Raw genomic sequence first — 20317 nt, 5'->3', positions numbered from 1 at the left:
CCGTTACAGTATTCATGGCAATCCCTAATTATCCGCCCATTGATTTCTGTCTTGATTGTTGTCCGTTTTTGGCTTGATTTTTCCCTATAAAATCAGTGCCTTCTGTTCAGTCAAACGTACACAAAACAAACACTCTCTTCTTCCTTCTCTTCTCTTCTCTCTTCCTGGGTTTTTGTGCTTATCTCCAAAGCTCAGTTTGCTAGTGGTGGCATACTTAGCTACTGTGTTAACCTTGGGGAGCATTCCGGCCAAGTTCGATAACCACCAATGTCGGGCCGTAATTGCTTTCAAGTCAGTGGTCTCCTACCACGGCACAGTCTTGAAAGTTCTATTTCTACCTTTGCGAATCTTTTCTTCTAACAATGCCCAACATTTCCTTGTGCTATATTTTGGTGCCTCGGGCGTCCGTTAGCGGTATCGTTGTTTTTATGATGTTAATACAGATAGGTAGAAGGATAATCTATACGATGGGTAATGTGCTAACTAGATTTAGGCCGGGTGTGTCATAGATTCATAGTACTCAACATATTTTGATCGAACTTTTTTTCCGATTTTTTTTTTAACTCATAAATTTTCTATACTCTATCAATTTTTCTTGTTTTCTTGAACTTCTCAAAACTAAACATGCTTTTCTTTAATTTTTACTTACTTTTTCTCGTAACTTTTGTAGATTATCTAAACATTTCTTATTTTTTGAACTATTTTGAATAATGCACTATAGAGATCGCATGCAATATACAATTTTTTGGTCCATACCGTATAGCAATACCAAACAAATACCTATTAAGTTGTGTTAGTGGGTAGATTTCACTTGACAGTATGTATTCGATGGTGAAATTTGATTATGTTAATTAAATGAAAAAAGAAGTAAATTTTATTTAATAAATATCCAATATTATCTATAGGGATGACAATTGGGCGGGACGAGTGCGGAAGATGGTCCCTTTACACCAGTACTCGCATAAAATTCCCGTCGCTATTCCTGCCCCACCACCCATTGCGGGGGGAAACTTCCAGATCTATCTCCACCACAACGAGTACATATTTAAACCCACCATCCGCATGGGTACTTGTGCCCGCCCTCGTCATACCCACTTCATACCCGCAACTATCCTCCTAATAATAACCCCTAACAATCTGCAAGTACTACAATTGCAAAATAAAATTATTAATAATGTCAGTATATAAATTGGATGCTAATGATAAATATTCTAATATATAATATGATTTTCAATAGAGAGTAGGGCATGAGATGAAGGAGAAGCGGGGCGAAATGGATTTAGGGCAGATGTGGATAAAGCGGGTATATCGCAAAATTCACACCTGCTCTACCACCCACTGCGGGTACGCTTTTCATCCCCATTTCCGCCAAATCTAGACCCATCCCCACTCCAATTGGGCGAAGATGGGGGCAGATTTCCTACTTGACCAGCCCTATTGTCATCCCTAGTTATATCGAATCACAACAATCCTTATAAGTACATAAAAGCTCATTAAATCAAATGGCAATATATTTATTGATTACTCCCTTCGTCTTTTTTTTTAATTGATACATTTAACTTAAATTATTGTTTCTTTTTAATTACTATATTTTTCTTATTTGGGATACTTGGCCCACCATAAAGTAATATTAATATATTTGTTTTTTTCTTTTTTCACTCAAAAATACTATTTTTTCACTTTTTCCCCAAAATTTACATTTAATAGGCCAAAAAATATCATTCAAAAAATTTAAAAATGATATTGTCTAAATCGCTAATAATAATGTAGCAATTTAAAAAAACGGAGTATAAGCCAAACAAGTCAATGAGGAGGTTGAGTAGAAGAAGTATATGCGATGAGCTAGAAGTTACAACCCACAAATCCACAATCAATGAGTCAATGCTCCATAGTCCAGCCCCCAAGAAGGAAGCCAAGTAGCTAAAACAACTACTAAGTACTAACCCAAAAAATAATTTAGTTTTGGCAACAATTAACCAAAAATATAATTTTTTATTGCAACTTTCCCTCCTTTTCAAACTTTTTTTTAGTCCTCTTATTTTTCTCTCTCCTCCCACAAAAGTAAAACCCCATAATTCTGCTTGAAGCAACCCACTCAGAAAGTAATACTATAATCAAATTAACCAATTTCAAGTTTTTAACCATCCTATAATCCTATTTATCTCTTTCTTTTTTATGCTAAACTGCAGATCTCACACCTTCCAACTTCCTTTTCTGTACATTACAGCAACCTCATAATTCATCTCTTTTATTTTTTTTCCTGAGAGTATCAGCTTATGTAGATCTCTTTGAATTTTAGTTGAACAAGTATTGAATTTGATTTCTGGGTTTTTTTCTTTGGTTTTCTGTGATGAATTTGAAGTATAATGCTGGGTTGTTTCTTATTGGAACTGTTGTTGTCATCTGGGTCTCCTCTGCTGAAGTTACCCAGGTTAGTTTTGTAGTTTTTTCGAATAAATTTGTCTACTTTTTTTTTTTTTTTGGTATTTGTAAGTTTTTGTTGCAAATTTTGGGTTGTATTGTTGCAAAAATATCGACTTTTATCTATGTGTTCTTTAATTATTTGGATGAACTTTTTTATGTGAATTTGCATCCAATTGTTCAGAATTGTTGAGGTTCTTCTTATTTTTTGCTAGTTATTAAGGATATTTTATGTCAACTGGGTAGAAATTCTGTTGGAAAATTGAGAATTAGAGTTGATTTTGTTGGAAAATTGAGAATTAACGTTGGTTTTGTTGGAAAATTCTGTTTGAAAATTGAGAATTAGAGTTCCTTTATAATCAAATTTTATTATTGCTCTACTTTACTGTGAAAGGGTCTTGTAGCAGAAGATTAGGGCAAATTTTGTGTCAATTACTTCTATAAGATGCTTATTTGTATTTTCATATACTAGAAGTATGGTACTGCTATTAGGATGGAGTTGCAACTATTTTATTGTAATAAGGGAAAAAGTTGTTTATGGATGTGGAGCTGGGATGGAATTGTTTTGTGGGATACAATTTGAATATTAGTCTTAATTTTTGTGTTTCTGGTCCGAACGAACGCTTCTATGAGCTTACAACTTACCTAGAGTATGCTATCTTCCATCCATGTAGACAGTATAGATGTTAGGTGGTTGTAAGTTAGATTTTCCGGCTAGGAGCTTACGGTTACTCGATTATCCTTAGTGCTTAGGAGGCAGTCAAAAGCAAATTATAGAGACAAGTTACTGTGCTGGAGTTTCTATACTCCCATTCTGTAATGTGCTCACTAAACTATTTCAGCAGTTTCCATCCAATCAAATTTTTTGCCTTGTGAAGAAATGATATTTTCCGGACATGTTCAAGCTTTCTGATCTATGTATACATCTATGAACACTATCAATTTTCATGTTTGCATAGTTATTTTGGCTTTAGCTTTTGAACATGATTTCTTGATCGCGTGCCAAAATTTTATGGCATATGTTTGTCCATACATTGTCTCACAGTTACCTACTATGCAGGACATATATAATGCATATAGACAGCCATTTGCTGTGACATATCTTGGAGCATCTCTGATGGTGGTTTATCTTCCCATAGCCTTTATTAAAGATTGGTTTTATCGTAAAATGAAAAATTGCTCTTCAAGGAGTGGCAAACTTGCTGAAACTGTTAGAGATTCTGCGGACATACTTGATTCTCCTCTTAAATACGTTGAGCAGAAAATTTCTGCAATGGAACTTGAGGGAAATCTCGTGAAAAAGAACAGTGAATTAAACCTTTCATTGGAAGACGAAAAACCTTTACTTGATGAGGGTTCAAGGAAGCAGGACAGGGAGCTTACCAAATGGGAGATTGTTCGATATGGATTATATCTAGCCCCTCTTTGGTTTTCTGTAGAGGTAACAGAATTTCTGCTTGTTTTTCTTTTTCTCTTTTTTCGCCTGTTTTTCTTGGATGGCTTATATTTGTCTACCCTTTGTTGTCCCATTTGACCTTTTATTTCTGTCGTGCACTACAGGCTCTACATATTAGCTACTTGAAAATTCGATTTTACTTCTTTATACCCATTATGCTTTTGGCTTTTGACAAGAAGTCAATTATGAATCTGTGTCTTGTGTGGTTTACTCAATTGTAATTTTTAGTGGGAAGAACTTCTAAGCCCTCCCTTCTCGATTTTCCCCCCTTGTATATATTATTAGTTGTGTTCAGTTTAGTGGTTAAACTTTACTATAGTTCTTTCTTTTTGTGTTAGACACAAATACATGTGCATGTGTCTCACTCCGCTAGTTTATGATCAATCTTCACGATTTTGGTCCAAAATCTTAAGTTTACTGGCAAGTGCTCAAACTGCTCATAGCCTCATACCATGTCAGAATGCTAGGAATTCAAATCATGGCCCTCTTAATATTCTAAGTTATCCCATTGGTTTTAAATGATTGGTGCTGAACAATAAAACTAAAAATATCAATCAGTTTATGGTTTGTTGTGAAACCTGCACGGGGAGAAGATGTGGCAGTTTAAGCTGCATGGTTCTGGAATAATCTTTTATGTAAAAAAAAGTTCCTTTAAGGTCACAGTTTAAGTTTGGACTAGAAGTTAAATCGAGATAGGAGTTCTAATAGATATGAATTTGTAAGGGAAACTCAGCAGGTAAGAGTTTTAACGTGTACGTCGGAAGGAATCTGATTGCTAGTTGCTAGTACATCTCACCTATTCTCTACAGATTGGTTTCGTACAGCAGGATTTATGACGGGTGTCTTTTTTTTTTTTTTGGCAGTATCTCTCAAATGCTGCCCTGGCACGTACTAGTGTTGCAAGTACAACAGTCTTATCCTCAACCTCTGGACTTTTTACTCTTTTCATTGGAGCTCTCCTTGGAGAGGATTCGTTAAATATGGCAAAGGTTGTTGCTGTTTTTGTTAGCATGGCCGGTGTTGTCATGACAACTCTGGGAAAAACTTGGGCCGCGGATGATTCTCAAGCTAGTAGTTCAAGGTAAATTACCGGAGTTTCAATTATCCTGCTGACTTATATGTGCGTTATTTTTTCTAAATTGAATATATATGAATGTGGTATTTTACAGGAAGAGTTTTTTTTCTTCTTTCTCGCCCCCATTGCTATTCCTGAAGTGCAAGATTATTGGATTTTTTTTATTCATTTTCTAGATCTATTTATGAGCCTAGAGCAAAATGAAAGGTTTCTAAATTTTGACTTAATTGGATACCACATTGTTTGGGGCTCTTGTCCATTGCCAAAACCCCAAATGAAATGCAACACATTCACCCCCACTTATGTTTAGCCGAGAGGGACTTTCTGCGATTTGAATTTATGACTACTAGTAGCCTAGTAGGTCAAGTTGGAGCAACCTGACTCTTGCACCACAAATCACTCTCATCCATTTACGCGTCTACTGAACTTTTTAGTTTGTATGTATTAGCAAATGTGAGTGCAACTTACTGGTTTGCTTGCTCATTGCCATCTAGGATGTTGTACTTGTACTCTTGTAGACTATTATCATCAATGCTTAACTGACTTGACTCATGCCATAGCTGTTTATGTATTTATTAATTATTGTCATGCTGTTAGTTGCCTAGAAGCTTCTGTTTAGTCTTTAGTCAACATACTTAACGTTGCCACTATTGATGGCATTCATAAGCCATTGAGATGAGGAGAATCAATTACAGGATATCAATTGTACAGACTTACGTGGAACATAAGCTTTTATGTGTAATTGTTAAGGAGAACAATATATAAGTACCTGCCAAATGGGAGATAGAGGCTTCCCTACTCTCTCCTAGAGTATAAGTAAAAAGTGATCTTATGTTTACTCGGTTTCTCCCATATGGAGGTAATAGGTTCCTCCATGCCATCACCAGTGGACACCCTCTTATTTTAGCCCCAGATTGATAGATCGTTGGTCTTTGCTTACCAAGGAATAGAGACTTTACAAATAAAGCCCGAAGATTGGCATTTCTATTACTCTTCTACTCTCATTTCAAGCAGGGCTTTAGATGCTACTTTGGTATGGCAACAACCAGAGATTTGCATAGCTATAATGTTCCTTTTCTTAGCTGGAGGCCGAATTTGGTTTTATGACATTTCAGTTCTTTTACGATCGATATGTTATTATTATGCTTACTCTCTTTACGTTCTGGGACCTCCTAGGCTACTGCTTCATGACTGTTTTGGTCTTATGTTCAATATTTGTGATTTGGGTTATTGTTTGACAATTTAAACTACTTCTTGCAGCGATGGACAACGTTCACTTGTGGGGGATCTCTTTGGGCTTCTCTCAGCTGTGTCATATGGACTATTCACCGGTTAGGAGCCATATTTAAGACTTTAAGTTGTTATTGTTAGCACCCTGTCAGGCACCAGCACCGGCCCCCTATATTACTTACTTTCTTATGTTAAAATATGCAGTGCTGCTGAAGAAGTTTGCTGGTGAGGAAGGTGGAAAAGTAGATATTCAGAAACTTTTTGGATATATAGGTTTCTTTACTCTTATAGCCCTTTGGTGGCTTGGTAAGAGCCTTTCTTTGTCCTTTTAAGCAATCAAATATCCATTATTTGTTCTGGGAAAAAAAAGCGAAAAGCAATTGTGATTTATCTTTGCCTTCTGAATTATCTTTTCTTCCTGAAGTTTGTGATGCTCTACCAAGTGAGAACCTATTTTATATTTTCTTGTTCGCTTGAGTGACAGTTACCCCGCTGTTTGCCTTTCAGTGTGGCCATTAACATTTTTAGGAATTGAACCAAAGTTCACGATTCCTCACTCTGCTAAAACTGATGAAGTTGTTCTTGCCAATGGATTGATCGGAAGTGTTCTCTCTGACTACTTTTGGTATTTACTTGTCTGATTCCAATCCTTCCAATCTATTTGTTTTACTATTTCCATCATAAATGTGCAACTCTTCTTACCAGGGCATTATCTGTTATATGGACAACTCCACTTGTTGCAACTTTGGGTATGTCTCTTACAATCCCACTTGCAATGCTGGCTGACATGGTTATACATGGTCGTCATTACTCCACAGTCTATGTTCTTGGCTCTGTCCAGGTAAGAAATTTTTGCTGAACTTCATTAATCTGGTTATCTGAATGCATTGACAGGAGAACCATAATTACCAATATACCTGTATGAAGAGAATTGTTGTCTTTGTTTCTTGGCTGTATTGAGTCTGACAAATTATTACATACTGTAAATTCAGTAATATTTTGTGCATAAATAAGTTTACTTGCACACTTCAGTTTTGTTCTTTTCACCTTAATACAACTTGGGAATAAGTACTAAACATCAAGTAGGGATGCATACGTTTTAAAGCTTAATGATTTTAATCGATTTTGCTTTAACGTGCTCATGAAAATGCCTGATTTCGCAGGTTTTTGGTGGATTTGTAATAGCGAATCTTTCAGATTGGCTCTCGAAGAAGCTGGGTTTATAACATTTCGACAAATACACTTAGCTCGGTGTCTCATATTCTTTTCCTCGTCACCAGATTTGTTATTTGGGCGAGAAATGTCATAAAAAGGAGCATAATTCCCTAAGGGGTTATCAGCGACTGATTGCACAAAATAGTAAAACAAAAGAATGTTTTAATGCATGTTATGATGAAATGTAAAGAAAAATTATAGTCAATGATTGGTTACCAAAAAAGAAAATAAAATCACTTTCTATATGCAAAAATCTCGGATATGGACTCAGTGCACAATCGATTTTGTTCATTCTTGCACAGGCTATCTTTTTCATTGTTAGTCGGTATTAACAGTTAAACTTACGATCTTTGAAATGTTGACTATAACATAGTAAAAACGTGAGTTAATAGAACATGAATTGGAATCCTTAACACTCATATATATAAAATGAAGAACAAACACGTAAATTTTCAAAAATTATTAAAAGAAACGGTCTAATTTTAATATAAGAGTAGACCTAGTCATTAAATGGATTAAACTAGTCACCAAAAAAAATTAACTTAGTTACTATTGGGCTAATTCTCTTTTTAGTATCGGGCTTACCATTGCCTAATTTTCATTTAAAAGTAGATGGTCTCTTACAAGACAAATTCAATTCCCAAAGGGAGCCTCTTGGCTCGGCATAGCATGTCGGCTTGGTGATACAAAAGCTCATCTTTTTTAGAAGTGAAGAACTAAATGTTGCCCTAAAAATCTCAAACCATTGGCCTACCTTGGACGTACATACCCTTACTTCACGTACTCTTCACACTCATCTCTCTTAACTCTTCTTTCCCTCTTCAAAGTCCTCTAACAACTTGCTTGACGAAAAGTTTCGCCATCATAAATTCAAAAAAATGAGACAAGGATGTGAGTGATATGAAACAACTTACTTTTTCAACCCTAAATAATTTACTGGAAAATAGTCAAGATACATGCTAAATACGTCTCAATCTTGGTTCGGAAGTATGCTAAAATGTCCAAATCATAATGCAAACGTACTTAGGGTATGTATAAAGCATGGCCTAGACGTAATGTTCTTCCATTTGGACCATGGTATAGACGTGTGAGAATTAAGTCTAGACCCTGATCTAAAAATATGAAAATTACGTCTACTCCATGGTACAGAGTACAAATGTAATTCTTATACGTTTGAACCATGGTAAATATGTGTTTCTCATACGTCCAAAACTTTCTAGGCAATATAAAAAAAAAACTTATTAGAGTCATGAGCTCTTTTCCGAGATGGTGGAACATTATTGCGTTAAGCGGATAACACAACTCTTTTCTAACGACGACACTAGATGGTAGTGGACTAGTGGGTGACAAAGATGATGGCGGCAAGTGGATGCGGTGTTTGTGGTAAAGGTGTGTGGTGGTTGATGATTTGAGAGAGTGAGAAGCTACCGAGAGACGGGGTTGAAGGTAAAATCGAAAAGAATACATAAAATAGGCATCTAGGGGACACCTTGTAAAGATAGGACGATGTTTAACCACACCTTTTAAAAATCGACACAAGCTCGACACGACACGACTTTTAGTTGGCTCGCGATAGGCCCGGCCCGGCCATGCCCAGCTCCAAATCAAATGCTGGGGGGCTATATACTATCTGAAAATCGGGCCGAACTTCCGGGTTGCCTCGCCAACTCTCCACCATCACCAATTCACATCTCACCAAAGCTTATAAGTAATTGAGCATCTGCTAAAAAGTGGCTTGACTTCTTTAAGCTCTTCTAATATGGCGTCAATTGACAGATCCAAGTTGATAACTTTCCTCTCTCTTCACCTTTGTTTCTGCCTTCTTCTTCCTTCAACATTAGCTTTCTCATTTGGGTTCGTTTTATTTTGTCCTCCTAATCTTCTTCTTTGACCATCTTTTTTTATGCTCGAATTCAAAATTTCATATATTTGAGATCTACTTTATAATAATTTCTGAGAATCTGTTGATTACTGTGTTTTTGCAGGCAGAATGATGGGTTCACCATCAACGGTCGAATTAAAATCCCAAGTATGATTATTCTCACCAATTCTCCTCTTCCCCCCTTTTAATTCTTCCTTAGCTATGATATTATATGTTCTGATTTCATGTAAGATTGAAAATTTAAGTTGAAATTAGCTAGACATTTTGGTTATTTTATGTATTAAATGATTGGGGTTTTTGTGGGTTTGAATCTGATTATGGAGTAATTATATATATAGCACACCAGATTTCAGATTCTGTAATTGAAGTTATTTTGTTGATAGTTTGAATTATTGAAGGATTGATGATAGTGGGTTGACACAGTTTACTGATGCTTTCAACATCTAAAATTTTTTGAGTTTTCTTCGTAAGAAGGATTCACTATATTCAGATAATTTCGGTATCAATATTTGGAATTGTCACCTTTGCTTAAGTTAATATTAACTACTACTACTGTTATCGAGGTTTTAAGTGGTTTCCTCTTCAGAGTTGTCGGAGTAAGTCTCTTTATATACTATAAAGTCGAGTTGTCGGAGTAGGTCATGATATTTAGTTGATATCTCATGTCTTGCGAAGTTGCGGTGGGGTGGTGACTTGGTGGCTTGTCATCTGAATTGGAATAATGATTTGGCAAGATCGACATATATCAGGAAGAGTCATAGCGATAGCTATCTTATGGTTGAGAATGAGAATTGAGGTCGAGGTTGAGTTGCTGAGCAGGAGAAGCTTGTGGTAGCTATCTTTGGGAGAGTTTATAGTGCAATGATAGGAAAGAACATACTTTTTTTTTTTTTTTTTTTGACAGTGGAAAGAACATACTTGTAGTGTCATTGGAATACAATTTGCGATATAGATTCACTGCCAAGCAAATCCAATTTCCAAGTGATTGGTTTCTACTATATAGGGGTTTATAGCAATGGAGAATTCAGCGTTAAAGATCGAATAAAAGTTCCATTGTCAAATGTTTAGTAATTAGTATTTTCTAATGATAATGTGTCATAGCCTAGACTAGAGAGCTTGCAAAGCTTAGTGCAATTCAATACATGAATTGCAATTAGAGGATTAGGACGTTGAAACTTGGAATATTATATACAGTGAGACTCGAGGGATAAACAAATGCATTTTTATAGGTAGTCTTGCTGGGGTCATCTAGCAGTTTAAATGATTCGCCAAAATGCTAGAAATAGGTGTAAAGTGAGATAAATTGACAATTTTCACCGATACAAGCCAAAACTCCTTTCTTAACATGATATCAGCTACATAAATGTTGCTGGCTTGGTGCTAGTAAAATAGCTTATCGAATCCATGCCATAAACTCTTAACAGAATTTACTTATGTTCTCAACTATCTAATGCCAGCTCCCCTGTTGGTTCTGGAAATATACTGCTGGGAGCAAATCTGTAAACAAAAGATAGAACAAAGATTCCAAGAGATACCTACGATCACAAATGCACTAATATGAATCAACACAGTGACAATAGAGGGAGAAACACACTTTGTGATCATCAATACAAACTAGATTACTAAAAAGTAAGACACACAAGGGTGAACAAGATGTGAAACATGAAACTCTGAAACGTAATGGAACACGGTTTTGCTTTATATTCATCAAAACTTTGGAAGAGAGGTAAATTATCAAAAATTTACCATGCTAAGTTGACTTAATGGAGGATGAAGCAATGGGGTCAACTAGGTTTTAAATGTAAAGTTAGGCAAGGGACGTACAGTCGTACACACAAGTAAGTACGTAACCCAGGGCAGAATGTTACATGCATTCATCATCACTATTACAGCTTGTATTTGAAAGACAATTTCAGCTTACATGGTTATGTTCATAGCTAATACTATTGTTTAACTTTCTACACAAGAAAAAATGCCTCATATCATAGTCTTGCCGTGCTTGTGATGCTTCTTTCACATTACATCACGGTTGAAGTTGATGAAATATCCAATAGGTTAATTAACATCTTTCCTTGCAGATTATGGAACCAGAGGTTATGGTTTGCCTGCAAAAACATCAAACATCAAAGTGATACTCAATGGTGGTCAAAGGACTACATTTTTGAGGCCTGATGGATATTTTTCATTGTATCCTACCATGCAAACTCAAAGAGTTCTATTAATATGTTTATTATGCCTACAATGGATTTCATTTAATTCTATAGGGGTATGAGCAATTTATTCTCCTGTACATGCAATTTGGTCATTTTGGTTGGTTTTGATTGTAATGTTTTTTTTGCCAATCCCTCTATCACTGTATGACTTGATGTAGTTATTCGTACGTATATAGTCTAATGGCTTGAGAATTCATATTTCGTCTTGTCTTGTGCTTTACCAAGTAATCCTTGACCATGCTAAAGCCATAACGTGCCAGCTGGAACTCATCTACTTGAGGTGGCTGCAACTGGTTATTTCTTCTCGCCGGTATGACTATTTATGCCTTTTTCCTTTTGAGTTACAGTAATTGCAGTACATTATCTGCTTTCTTACCATTTTATTTCTCTAGGTCCGTGTTGATGTCAGTGCAAGAAACCCGGGGAAGGTTCAAGCTGCACTGACTGAAACCAGAAGAGGTCTAGCTGAGTTGTCGTTGGAGCCTTTGAGAGAGGAAGATTACTATGAGGTAAGTTTCCAAAGTAGTTTTTTTCAGAAAAAGGAAATTTCATTGTAATTTCTTATATAACGGGTCATGCTTTGCTAATCACAGAAAAGGGAACCCTTCTCGGTTTTGTCTATTGTGAAGAGCCCCATGGGTCTTATGGTTGGCTTCATGGTGCTAGTTGTTTTTGTGATGCCTAAACTAATGGAAAACATGGGTAAGTTCAAACTTTGTAATTGATTATTTTCTGCTTGTTTACATAGATTTGCATCAATATGTGACCTGTCGAAAATTGTGTATCCCAGAAACAACAGAAGTAACTTTTTTTTAGTATTGAGGACTCAAAGCACATTTCCTACAACTTTTTGGACCTAATAGAAAGCATTTCTTGCACTTTGCATAATGTATTGTTCAAATGCCAAGAATTGCATCTTCTTGGAAATAGTGTATAATGTATGTTGCGTCCCTGGCAGATCCTGAGGAAATGAGGCAAGCTCAAGAGCAAATGAGAGGTCAAGGTGGATCTTTGGCAAACTTTTTAGGTGGTGCTGCTGCTCAGAGAAACTGATGGAGTTTCAGACTCGTGGGCAGGGTGGGACTCTTAAGACATTTGAGCAGGGGACGCGTGCTGGAAAATAACAATGGGCAGGGCATGAGCCAATGTGGTGAAATTTTAATTATACTGATTGATAGCAAAGCTCTTATGATCTGATAGAGGTCCCAAATTTTTTGTGGGATTGGAAAAATGTAATTTTGGTGGCTTTCCGTTTATGTTAAACTAATCCTAGATGTGTTTAGATCTTTGTAGAAGTCATGTTCAAGATTCAAATTGCAGATAGATTTGGATCATATTTTTGGATCAGTTGATATATGTGATACTACTTATATGAAAACCATGTATGATTAATAGTTTGTTTGAATCGGTGAATATGGAGGGAAACGGAGAAAAAGGAAGACGAAGTATTCATTTTTCCTTGTTTGGATACATGGAGGAAAGAAAGGCCCTATTTTCTTCTTTTAAGAAAATCCCTCTTCCAATGTTGGAAATGTGTGGAATGAGAATGTAAGCTCACCCTTCCATTCGTTACCTTCTCCTTCCCTCCCTTCTCTTCCCTCCATTATTGCTAACATAATGACTTGCATTGGCGTGTTTCGACCCGTTATCAAGTTCAAGTTGCTCGCTAATGCCCCGAACCACTTGCTCCACCCATCCCAATAAACACATGTAGTTGTGCTTATGCTCTTAATTAGTTATGTGTTTGTAGGCTTGCAATTACTTGCATAAATAGTCTTTGTATCATTCCGAATTATAGAGTTGTACGCTTGCTATTATAATTCATTGATTCGCTCTATATGTTACCTTGTGTTTAGTACAATTCTCTATGTATAACTTGAGTAAAATTGTTGAAACGGCTAAGGGTTATGACTTATGTCTAATATAAAAAAACATGTACAAGTAGAGCTCTCTTATTTCTCTCATCTCAACACTAATTTTCAGCATTTCTACCACTCATTTATCAACTCGAAGTACTTTCTTGTGTAAGAGATTCACTTATGAGTAAAGATTCTACGCTATGAAGAAAATAAGATAGTAAAAAGTACACGAGTTCATCTTATAAACATTCGTGAAAAATTAATGCATACTTTTTATACTCAAATACCACCCACGACTTTTTTCCTCCATACCAAATACCAATTTAGTTAACTCGCCATTTTGATTAACTCATATCATATCAATGCATACTAAAAAAGTCTAGAGAGATTAATGAGTGATAAATAAGCGAAGATTGCGTGTGTATAATAGATGAATAAATGGACTCCCAAAATTCTTGACAAAAAAAGAAAAACATCTTCACAGTTTCACACTATTCCAAGTTCTACTCTTTGCTTTAAATTAGGGAGCAAAAAATCTCTCTGATTTTGATTCAAATCTCGTAAAAATGGAGGGCTCACTGCCATTAACGACGGCAGCAAAAGCAGCAGAGAGAAGAAGCGTCGGAAGATCGTCTGCTAATTCATCTTCATCGTCGCATTCTTCTTCTTCCGTTAAACCTTCACTTCTCTTAGCCTTCCTCTCTTGCGTCGCTTGGCTTTACGTCGCCGGAAGGTCTTTCTCTCTCTTCGTCTTGCATTTCTTTCGATTTGATTTTGCTTAATTTTGTGAATAATTGTTGATTTTTTTGATTTTTTATTTGATTGATCAAATTGGCGAAATTGTATGGTTTAGGGAGATGAAATTAGGCTAATTTATAATATTTTGTTTTGTTTTGTGTATTTGATTGATCAATTTCGGTGTTTTCAGATCAGATTTTGGCTTTCTTTTCATGTTTATTATGAATTAATGATCTTGTTGAGCTTTTGATGGTTGATTATGTGTTTTTCTTTTTGCTATTATAATCATTCGCCATGCTACTTCACTCAATGATTGACTTTTGCTGGTCTTCAATCTGTTTTACAATGGCTAATGTTTCTCATCGGAGATGTTCTGATCTTTTGTTCATTTTGTAGTTAAATTTACTTTGTTGTATAGTTGAGAATTTGTTGTGTCTATGTAATTGACAGATCAGGTTAATTAATTCTTATAGGATCTATCTGTCTTTGTGCATTCAAACTAAGGCTCCATTTGATAGGGCGTAATACATTTTCCTAGAAAACTATTTTCATCTATTTTCAATTTTACATTGTTTGGTTAGCAAAGGAGTGTAAAACCATTTTCCCTAGGAGTAAAGTTGCTCTTTCAATGATGGAAAACCATTTTCCCTTCAAAATGAAGGGAAAACTGTTTTCCTTCCTTTTTCTTATTTCTCTTGCACACTCCTCTCACTACCTCCTTACTTTCCCCTTTTTTTTTTCCTTTTGTTTCATCATTTTTCCGACATGGAACTAAACAACAGAAACCTGATTTTTCAATTGTGTTTTCCATAGAAATTGTTTTACACCGAAAATGTTTTACATCCAACAAGATCTTTGCCTAAGATCAGGAGGACATGGACAGTTTATATCAAAATTCATTTGCCAAAGGGTTGAATTTGTTTTTATAAGGGGACCTTAGGCTAAGTTGGACTGTCTAAACTCATAGATGTCATGTGGGATGTTAGTCCCTAATCGTTGGACTCAAGCAATTCTAGTGTCGAATTATGAGTCTGAGAAGGAAGATTTATGCTGGACGTGCAAAGGATTTTTAGATTTTGACTTTTGAGGGTTAGGGAAGATGTTTTGGTGATAAATTATGGGTTTGCAAAGTACTTTTTTTTTTCTCTTCTTACTTTCATTTGTGAATGATGTGCTTGTTTTTATTTATGTTCTTCCTACCCTTATTGGCTGTTTCACATAATCAGGTTGTGGCAGGATGCTGAGAACCGAACTTTACTGGCCAATATACTCCAGAAGAACGCAGACCAGGTCCGTTATGTTATAACTTATAACCCGATTGGAATTATCTCCTAGTTACCCAAGAGAGTTGATGCAGGAATGTTACTACGGAGCATATATACTCTTTCCTGTGTTGTTAAGTTAGCAATGGCTGAACATATCTTTAAATTTTGATTATGGTTTCTTCTTGTTCTGTTCTGGACTTCTGGTTCATGTACAGTAGTACTCATGATTTATTTTGTTTTCGATTATTCCCATTGCAGAGACCAAAGGTTCTCACAGTAGAGGATAAGCTCGTGGTGTTAGGATGCAAGTACTGCTCTCCTTCCTTTATTTTCTATTTGTAGTCCTCTACCTTCTTTAGGTTCAAATGATCACAACTTTTGGACAGATATAATTTCTATTGTACTCCATTTAAACTGACATTTTCTATTGTGATTGTTTTAAGAGATTTGGAGGAAAGGATTGCCGAGGCAGAGATGGACTTGACGCTGGCTAGGAGTCAAGGATATCTGAAAAACCAACTGAGACAAGATGGTACTACTGATAGGAAGCTTCTTGCTGTTATTGGAGTTTACACTGGATTTGGAAGTCGTTTGAAGCGCAATACTTTTCGAGGCTCATGGATGCCTAGAGGTTAATGTTCGTTTTCTTTAGTGCCTTGCTAGCGTGTGCAATCACTACAAACTAAACTTCTTTATGCTAATGTCTCCCATTTCATCTGGTCACTGGCTTGGATGATGTGCTGTAGTCGGATGGTCCTTATTGCTGGTATCAGATGAATTTATGATATCAACCTTTTCTTCGTAAACTATTTAAACAATTTGGTTTTGGACCCCTTTTTTACTGTGTATCCCTTGATCTTGATCTCTATCCCCTCCTCTCCAGTCTCCCTACCTCTTCCCCTCTCTCATATTCTCAAGTGAATGAATGTTATTTTTATCTTTATTGACCATTAATCTCTACTAGAAGGTCATTTCTGGCTTATTGTATTCCTTATCCTGCACAACTTATAATGTGTAACGTATGAGTGATCTCTTAGTTATGTATCTGGCATTGCCTCCCATTGTACATGTTTTCTTTTCTAAGGGCCCTACTTCCGTAGTGATGGCCCTATAATCAATCGTTACTTATATACTGAAGAACTTTGACTTATTTGGGGGAAGTCTTTTGACATTGATATTTTTTTAAGGGTACGGGTTGTCACTTGTCAGTGGAGTAGCGTCATGCACCTTGAGAGGAATATGCTCCCCTAATTTATTTGTTGCATGCTTTGATACACAATGCCTTTCAAAATGTTTTTTGTTTTGTTCTAAGTTTCCGATGCAAATGTTTTTTTATATATTATTTAGCTTTATATATTGCTGTTCTTAAGTATGTGTGTCATAAGTTCCCTAATGACTGTTTCAGGAGACAATATTAAGAAACTTGAGGAGAAAGGAATTGTCATACGTTTTGTAATTGGGCGAAGGTTTTTTCTACGCTTAAACTCCTTTATTAGTCTTCGTACTAGCACTTTGCATGAAGTGGACATTGTTAACAGTTTTGCTTTTCCTGATACTTTCTTGGGCTGTATTCATTTGATGTGTTATCGAATTGCAGTCCAAATCGAGGTGATAGCTTGGATCGCAACATTGATGAGGAAAACCGCCAAACTAAAGATTTCTTGATTCTTGTAAGTGAAATTTTTTAGCTTTATGAAAGACTTTGATCCTTTTTTTACTTATTTCAGTGATGCTATGGTTAAGTGCTTCCTTGGTTGTGTCATTGAAACTTGAAAGACTGCAACTTAAATCAAACTATTATATATGTATGTTCCTGAGAATTGTATGTAGCGCTCTATGCTATGATTAGGAATATAATTTGAATGATTTCCATTGATGTACCCTGATACATATCATATATGATATTTCAGTCCTCAGCATTACAATTTTTTTTACTTTGCTAACTGAGGTGTTAAGCCCTTTTCTGCATTTTCCTATTCTCCAAGTACTAGTATGGCAATTAGTCATGTTTCTTGTTCTTGTGTTTGTAGATATCAAGTATTTGTCAATCAATTGGGGTCTACTAAGTACTAAGTGTCAATATGGTGAATAATTTCTGAAAAACTTGCTTATAACATGCTGAGAATTGGCTGGCCATTTTCTCATGTCATTGTTGTTACTAAATATCAGGAAGGACATGAGGAGGCTCAAGAAGAGTTGCCAAAGAAAGCAAAGTTTTTCTTCAGTACAGCTGTACAAAATTGGGATGCTGAATTTTACGTTAAAGTTGATGACAATGTTGACCTTGATCTCGGTAAACCATTGAAAGTCCTTTTTTTGCTTAAGTTATACAAAGTAACTTCAGTTAAGTGTCCTATAATGTTTCTAGCCTCATCATTTACTTTTTTCTTTAAAAAAAAAAAAAAATCAGATGGATTGATTGGACTTCTTGAGAGCCGTCGTGGTCAGCAAAATGCATATATTGGATGTATGAAGTCTGGAGAAGTGATAGCAGAAGAGTAACTCTTATGTCCTTTTACTTTTTCTTATGGGTATCCGGTTTTACATTTCCTTAGTCTTTCTTGATAATTATGTCCAGCACTCCAGCGTGTCAACTGTAACAAGGGCTGACCTCTTTTTGCTTATCCTATCATATAAAATTTTGGTTTCTGGGTGTTTATGATGTACTTTATCTTCCAGGGGAAAACAGTGGTATGAACCAGAGTGGTGGAAGTTTGGTGATCAGAAATCGTAAGTTTGACTTTTTACAAGTTTGCACTTGTGCAATTGATTTTATTTGCTTCTTCTTCCATAGTTAAGAGTGTTTAATGATGTGATTCACAGATTGATCTCTTTCTTTGTCATATGACCATCTCTTGTACTTGTAATATGCTTGTGTGAGACTTGATTGCTGATTTTAATTCGGACAAGTTATGTTGTACATAATTCTTTGCACTCAGCATGTTGTCTTTACAGTGCATTTCAGTAATTGACACCCTCATTTTTATTTCATTTCTTACTTCTCCTGTTTGCATCAGGTACTTCCGACATGCTGCCAGTTCACTTTTTATTTTGTCCAGAAGTTTATCAGAGTATATTTTTGTAAACAGGTAGTTATTCACTAACTACTTTTACACTGAGAATCTTATCTTATACTCTTAAAAAAAGACTGAATGGCAAACGGTTTGTTAGCAAACTAGAGAGGGGGGAGATATTAATGTAAATATGTAATACCACTTACATGGACCCACCTATTCCTTCTCTTGTCCGGTAACAAACTGTTTGCTATTTAGCAATACTCGTACGGCCGTACTTTTACATGACTGGGAGAACTAAATGGTAATTGTAGAGTAAGCTTAAAGAAATTTAATAATATGGCTTAGCATCAAAGTCTTAAAGAACCTGGCACTTAGCAACTTACCTGACTCGCTTGCCTTCTAAAACGAAGAACGAAATTAGGATTACAAGGAATTATCCTATTTGGTGGAAATTGGGAGCTCTAACACATAGTCTTGAATTGTATGAATTGTTCTCTTCCTAAAACGTGGTTTTCAAATCTATTATGTTGAAATTCGAGTGATGAGGAAGTTTATTTTAGCTATGCTTGTCTATAATTTTCATGTACAGAGCTAATACACCAAGGTTTTTTTTATCTTCTTCTTTTGGAGCTCTCTAAATGAACAAATCATGAGAAAAATGGTAGCCTTTGGTGTAGCGACTAGCGACGTAGCTGGATGTATAATTGATGCAATGTTACTTGTCTTTTGAATTAGGCAAGTATTAAAGGATTTTCTACTTTGTGACAAAAAATTTGTTGTTTTCCTTCAAGTGTATCTTTGAAAGCTTACGCGTTTGATGATACGACGGTTGGTTCATGGATGATGGGATTGCAAGCAACTTATATAGATGATAGCCGTCTTTGCTGTAGTACCAACAGACAAGGTATTGTTGCGACTTGCGATTTAAGACAATCATGGTTTATTGCAAAAATATCAAAAAAATTCATGGTTTTTTTGTTTGCTTGCAGACAAAGTATGTTTTGCAGCCTGATCGGGGTTGGAGTACAGATATAGGAAGTAGGAGCAGTGGAGGAGACGAGTTGTAGAAAAAGAACGCAGGCTACCATGGCATACGAGATAACCATATTATTACATCCACTAATTAGCCCATGAATGTTAAATTTTTGAGTCGTGGTTTAGCCAAATCATTGCCACATTTCTCATGTATTCCATATTCAAACAAAGCTCTCCATGACATCTGATCCAAGATGTTCTCATAGAAAATTTAAGAGAGAAATGATAATAATAATAATTGATGTTCATACATCTAAATGTTTCTTTGTCCTCAAAATCATAATCAGTTTAGCCCAGTAAATAAAACAATTAATATATTTCTTTTCAAAAAACAATTAATATTTCAAATGAATTGGGGCATCCTAGAAGAGTAATTAGTTTTGATATACCGATCTTAAGAGTATGTCCAATAGTTGATACACACAATAAATCATGAGGAATAGAGTTGGAAAAAAACCTGCAGCCAAAAGTTCAAAGTGCAGGAAGCTAAACACGTGCACGGGAAGCAAACGAGAAAAGCAAGCCCGAAAATGGTAGGAAAGAATGTAAAATTTTAAGAAGTATCTATTGGGGTAAAAAAATCATAAAAATAATCAATGATTTAGAATTTTTGGATCAACCATTAACTTTGCTTTAACGACTAATATAAATATCAAATATATTCCCTAAGATGGTATAATTTTAGGATTATATAAAACTCGCACTTGAATGGACTAATTTTGGAACACAAAGACTAACAAGATTCCCATGTTATTTTCAGGTGCCGTTAAAAGACCACTTACAATTACTCTAATCGCCTATATATTTCTTTGAAATGCTCTTTCGCCACTCCAAAACACCACCTAACTCCTTCCCTCATCCTTCCTCTTATACTCTTTCTCCTAAGCCACCACCCGCCCAACATCAATGAA

At 35.7% G+C, this 20317-nt stretch overlaps 3 protein-coding genes across 3 annotated transcripts; all 3 read left to right on the top strand.

Annotated features, from left to right (window-relative positions):
* Positions 1-1905: 1905 nt before the first annotated feature.
* LOC104909089 (hypothetical protein) lies at positions 1906-7650 on the top strand. The gene is made up of 8 exons (XM_010698287.4): positions 1906-2431; positions 3482-3862; positions 4741-4958; positions 6213-6283; positions 6387-6488; positions 6690-6807; positions 6888-7023; positions 7346-7650. Exons 1-8 carry the CDS (start codon positions 2351-2353, stop codon positions 7406-7408), a joined length of 1170 nt encoding a protein of 389 aa, XP_010696589.1. The 5' UTR covers positions 1906-2350; the 3' UTR covers positions 7409-7650.
* A 1391-nt stretch (positions 7651-9041) lies between these two features.
* LOC104909098 (ER membrane protein complex subunit 7 homolog) lies at positions 9042-12897 on the top strand. Its single transcript, XM_010698299.4, has 7 exons — positions 9042-9251; positions 9383-9426; positions 11358-11466; positions 11739-11802; positions 11885-12001; positions 12086-12194; positions 12451-12897. The coding sequence occupies exons 1-7, from the start codon at positions 9157-9159 to the stop codon at positions 12543-12545; spliced, it is 633 nt and encodes a 210-aa protein (XP_010696601.1). The 5' UTR covers positions 9042-9156; the 3' UTR covers positions 12546-12897.
* Positions 12898-13715: 818 nt separating this feature from the next.
* On the top strand, positions 13716-19658 carry LOC104909108 (hydroxyproline O-galactosyltransferase HPGT3). Its single transcript, XM_010698310.4, has 12 exons — positions 13716-14084; positions 15316-15379; positions 15613-15662; positions 15798-15985; positions 16760-16820; positions 16952-17024; positions 17524-17647; positions 17765-17852; positions 18034-18084; positions 18372-18443; positions 19163-19275; positions 19361-19658. Exons 1-12 carry the CDS (start codon positions 13918-13920, stop codon positions 19381-19383), a joined length of 1074 nt encoding a protein of 357 aa, XP_010696612.1. The 5' UTR covers positions 13716-13917; the 3' UTR covers positions 19384-19658.
* Positions 19659-20317: the final 659 nt, after the last annotated feature.

This window comes from Beta vulgaris, chromosome 2 (genome assembly GCF_026745355.1).
Source record: "Beta vulgaris subsp. vulgaris cultivar EL10 chromosome 2, EL10.2, whole genome shotgun sequence".
NCBI classification, from domain to species: Eukaryota; Viridiplantae; Streptophyta; class Magnoliopsida; order Caryophyllales; family Amaranthaceae; genus Beta; species Beta vulgaris.
The sequence above is the reverse complement of the archived record's forward strand: the minus strand, read 5'-3'. Positions and strand labels throughout refer to the sequence as shown.

Coding starts and splice junctions, on each gene's coding strand:
- LOC104909108 (XM_010698310.4), top strand. CDS start 13,918: ATGGAGGGCTCACTGCCATTAACGACGGCAGCAAAAGCAGCAGAGAGA. Junction 15,380..15,612: donor TCCAGAAGAACGCAGACCAG/GTCCGTTATGTT, acceptor TTCCCATTGCAG/AGACCAAAGGTTCTCACAGT. Junction 15,986..16,759: donor AGGCTCATGGATGCCTAGAG/GTTAATGTTCGT, acceptor TGACTGTTTCAG/GAGACAATATTAAGAAACTT.
- LOC104909089 (XM_010698287.4), top strand. CDS start 2,351: ATGAATTTGAAGTATAATGCTGGGTTGTTTCTTATTGGAACTGTTGTT. Junction 3,863..4,740: donor CTCTTTGGTTTTCTGTAGAG/GTAACAGAATTT, acceptor TTTTTTTGGCAG/TATCTCTCAAATGCTGCCCT. Junction 6,284..6,386: donor GTCATATGGACTATTCACCG/GTTAGGAGCCAT, acceptor TAAAATATGCAG/TGCTGCTGAAGAAGTTTGCT.
- LOC104909098 (XM_010698299.4), top strand. CDS start 9,157: ATGGCGTCAATTGACAGATCCAAGTTGATAACTTTCCTCTCTCTTCAC. Junction 11,467..11,738: donor CCTGATGGATATTTTTCATT/GTATCCTACCAT, acceptor ACCATGCTAAAG/CCATAACGTGCCAGCTGGAA. Junction 11,803..11,884: donor CTGGTTATTTCTTCTCGCCG/GTATGACTATTT, acceptor TTATTTCTCTAG/GTCCGTGTTGATGTCAGTGC.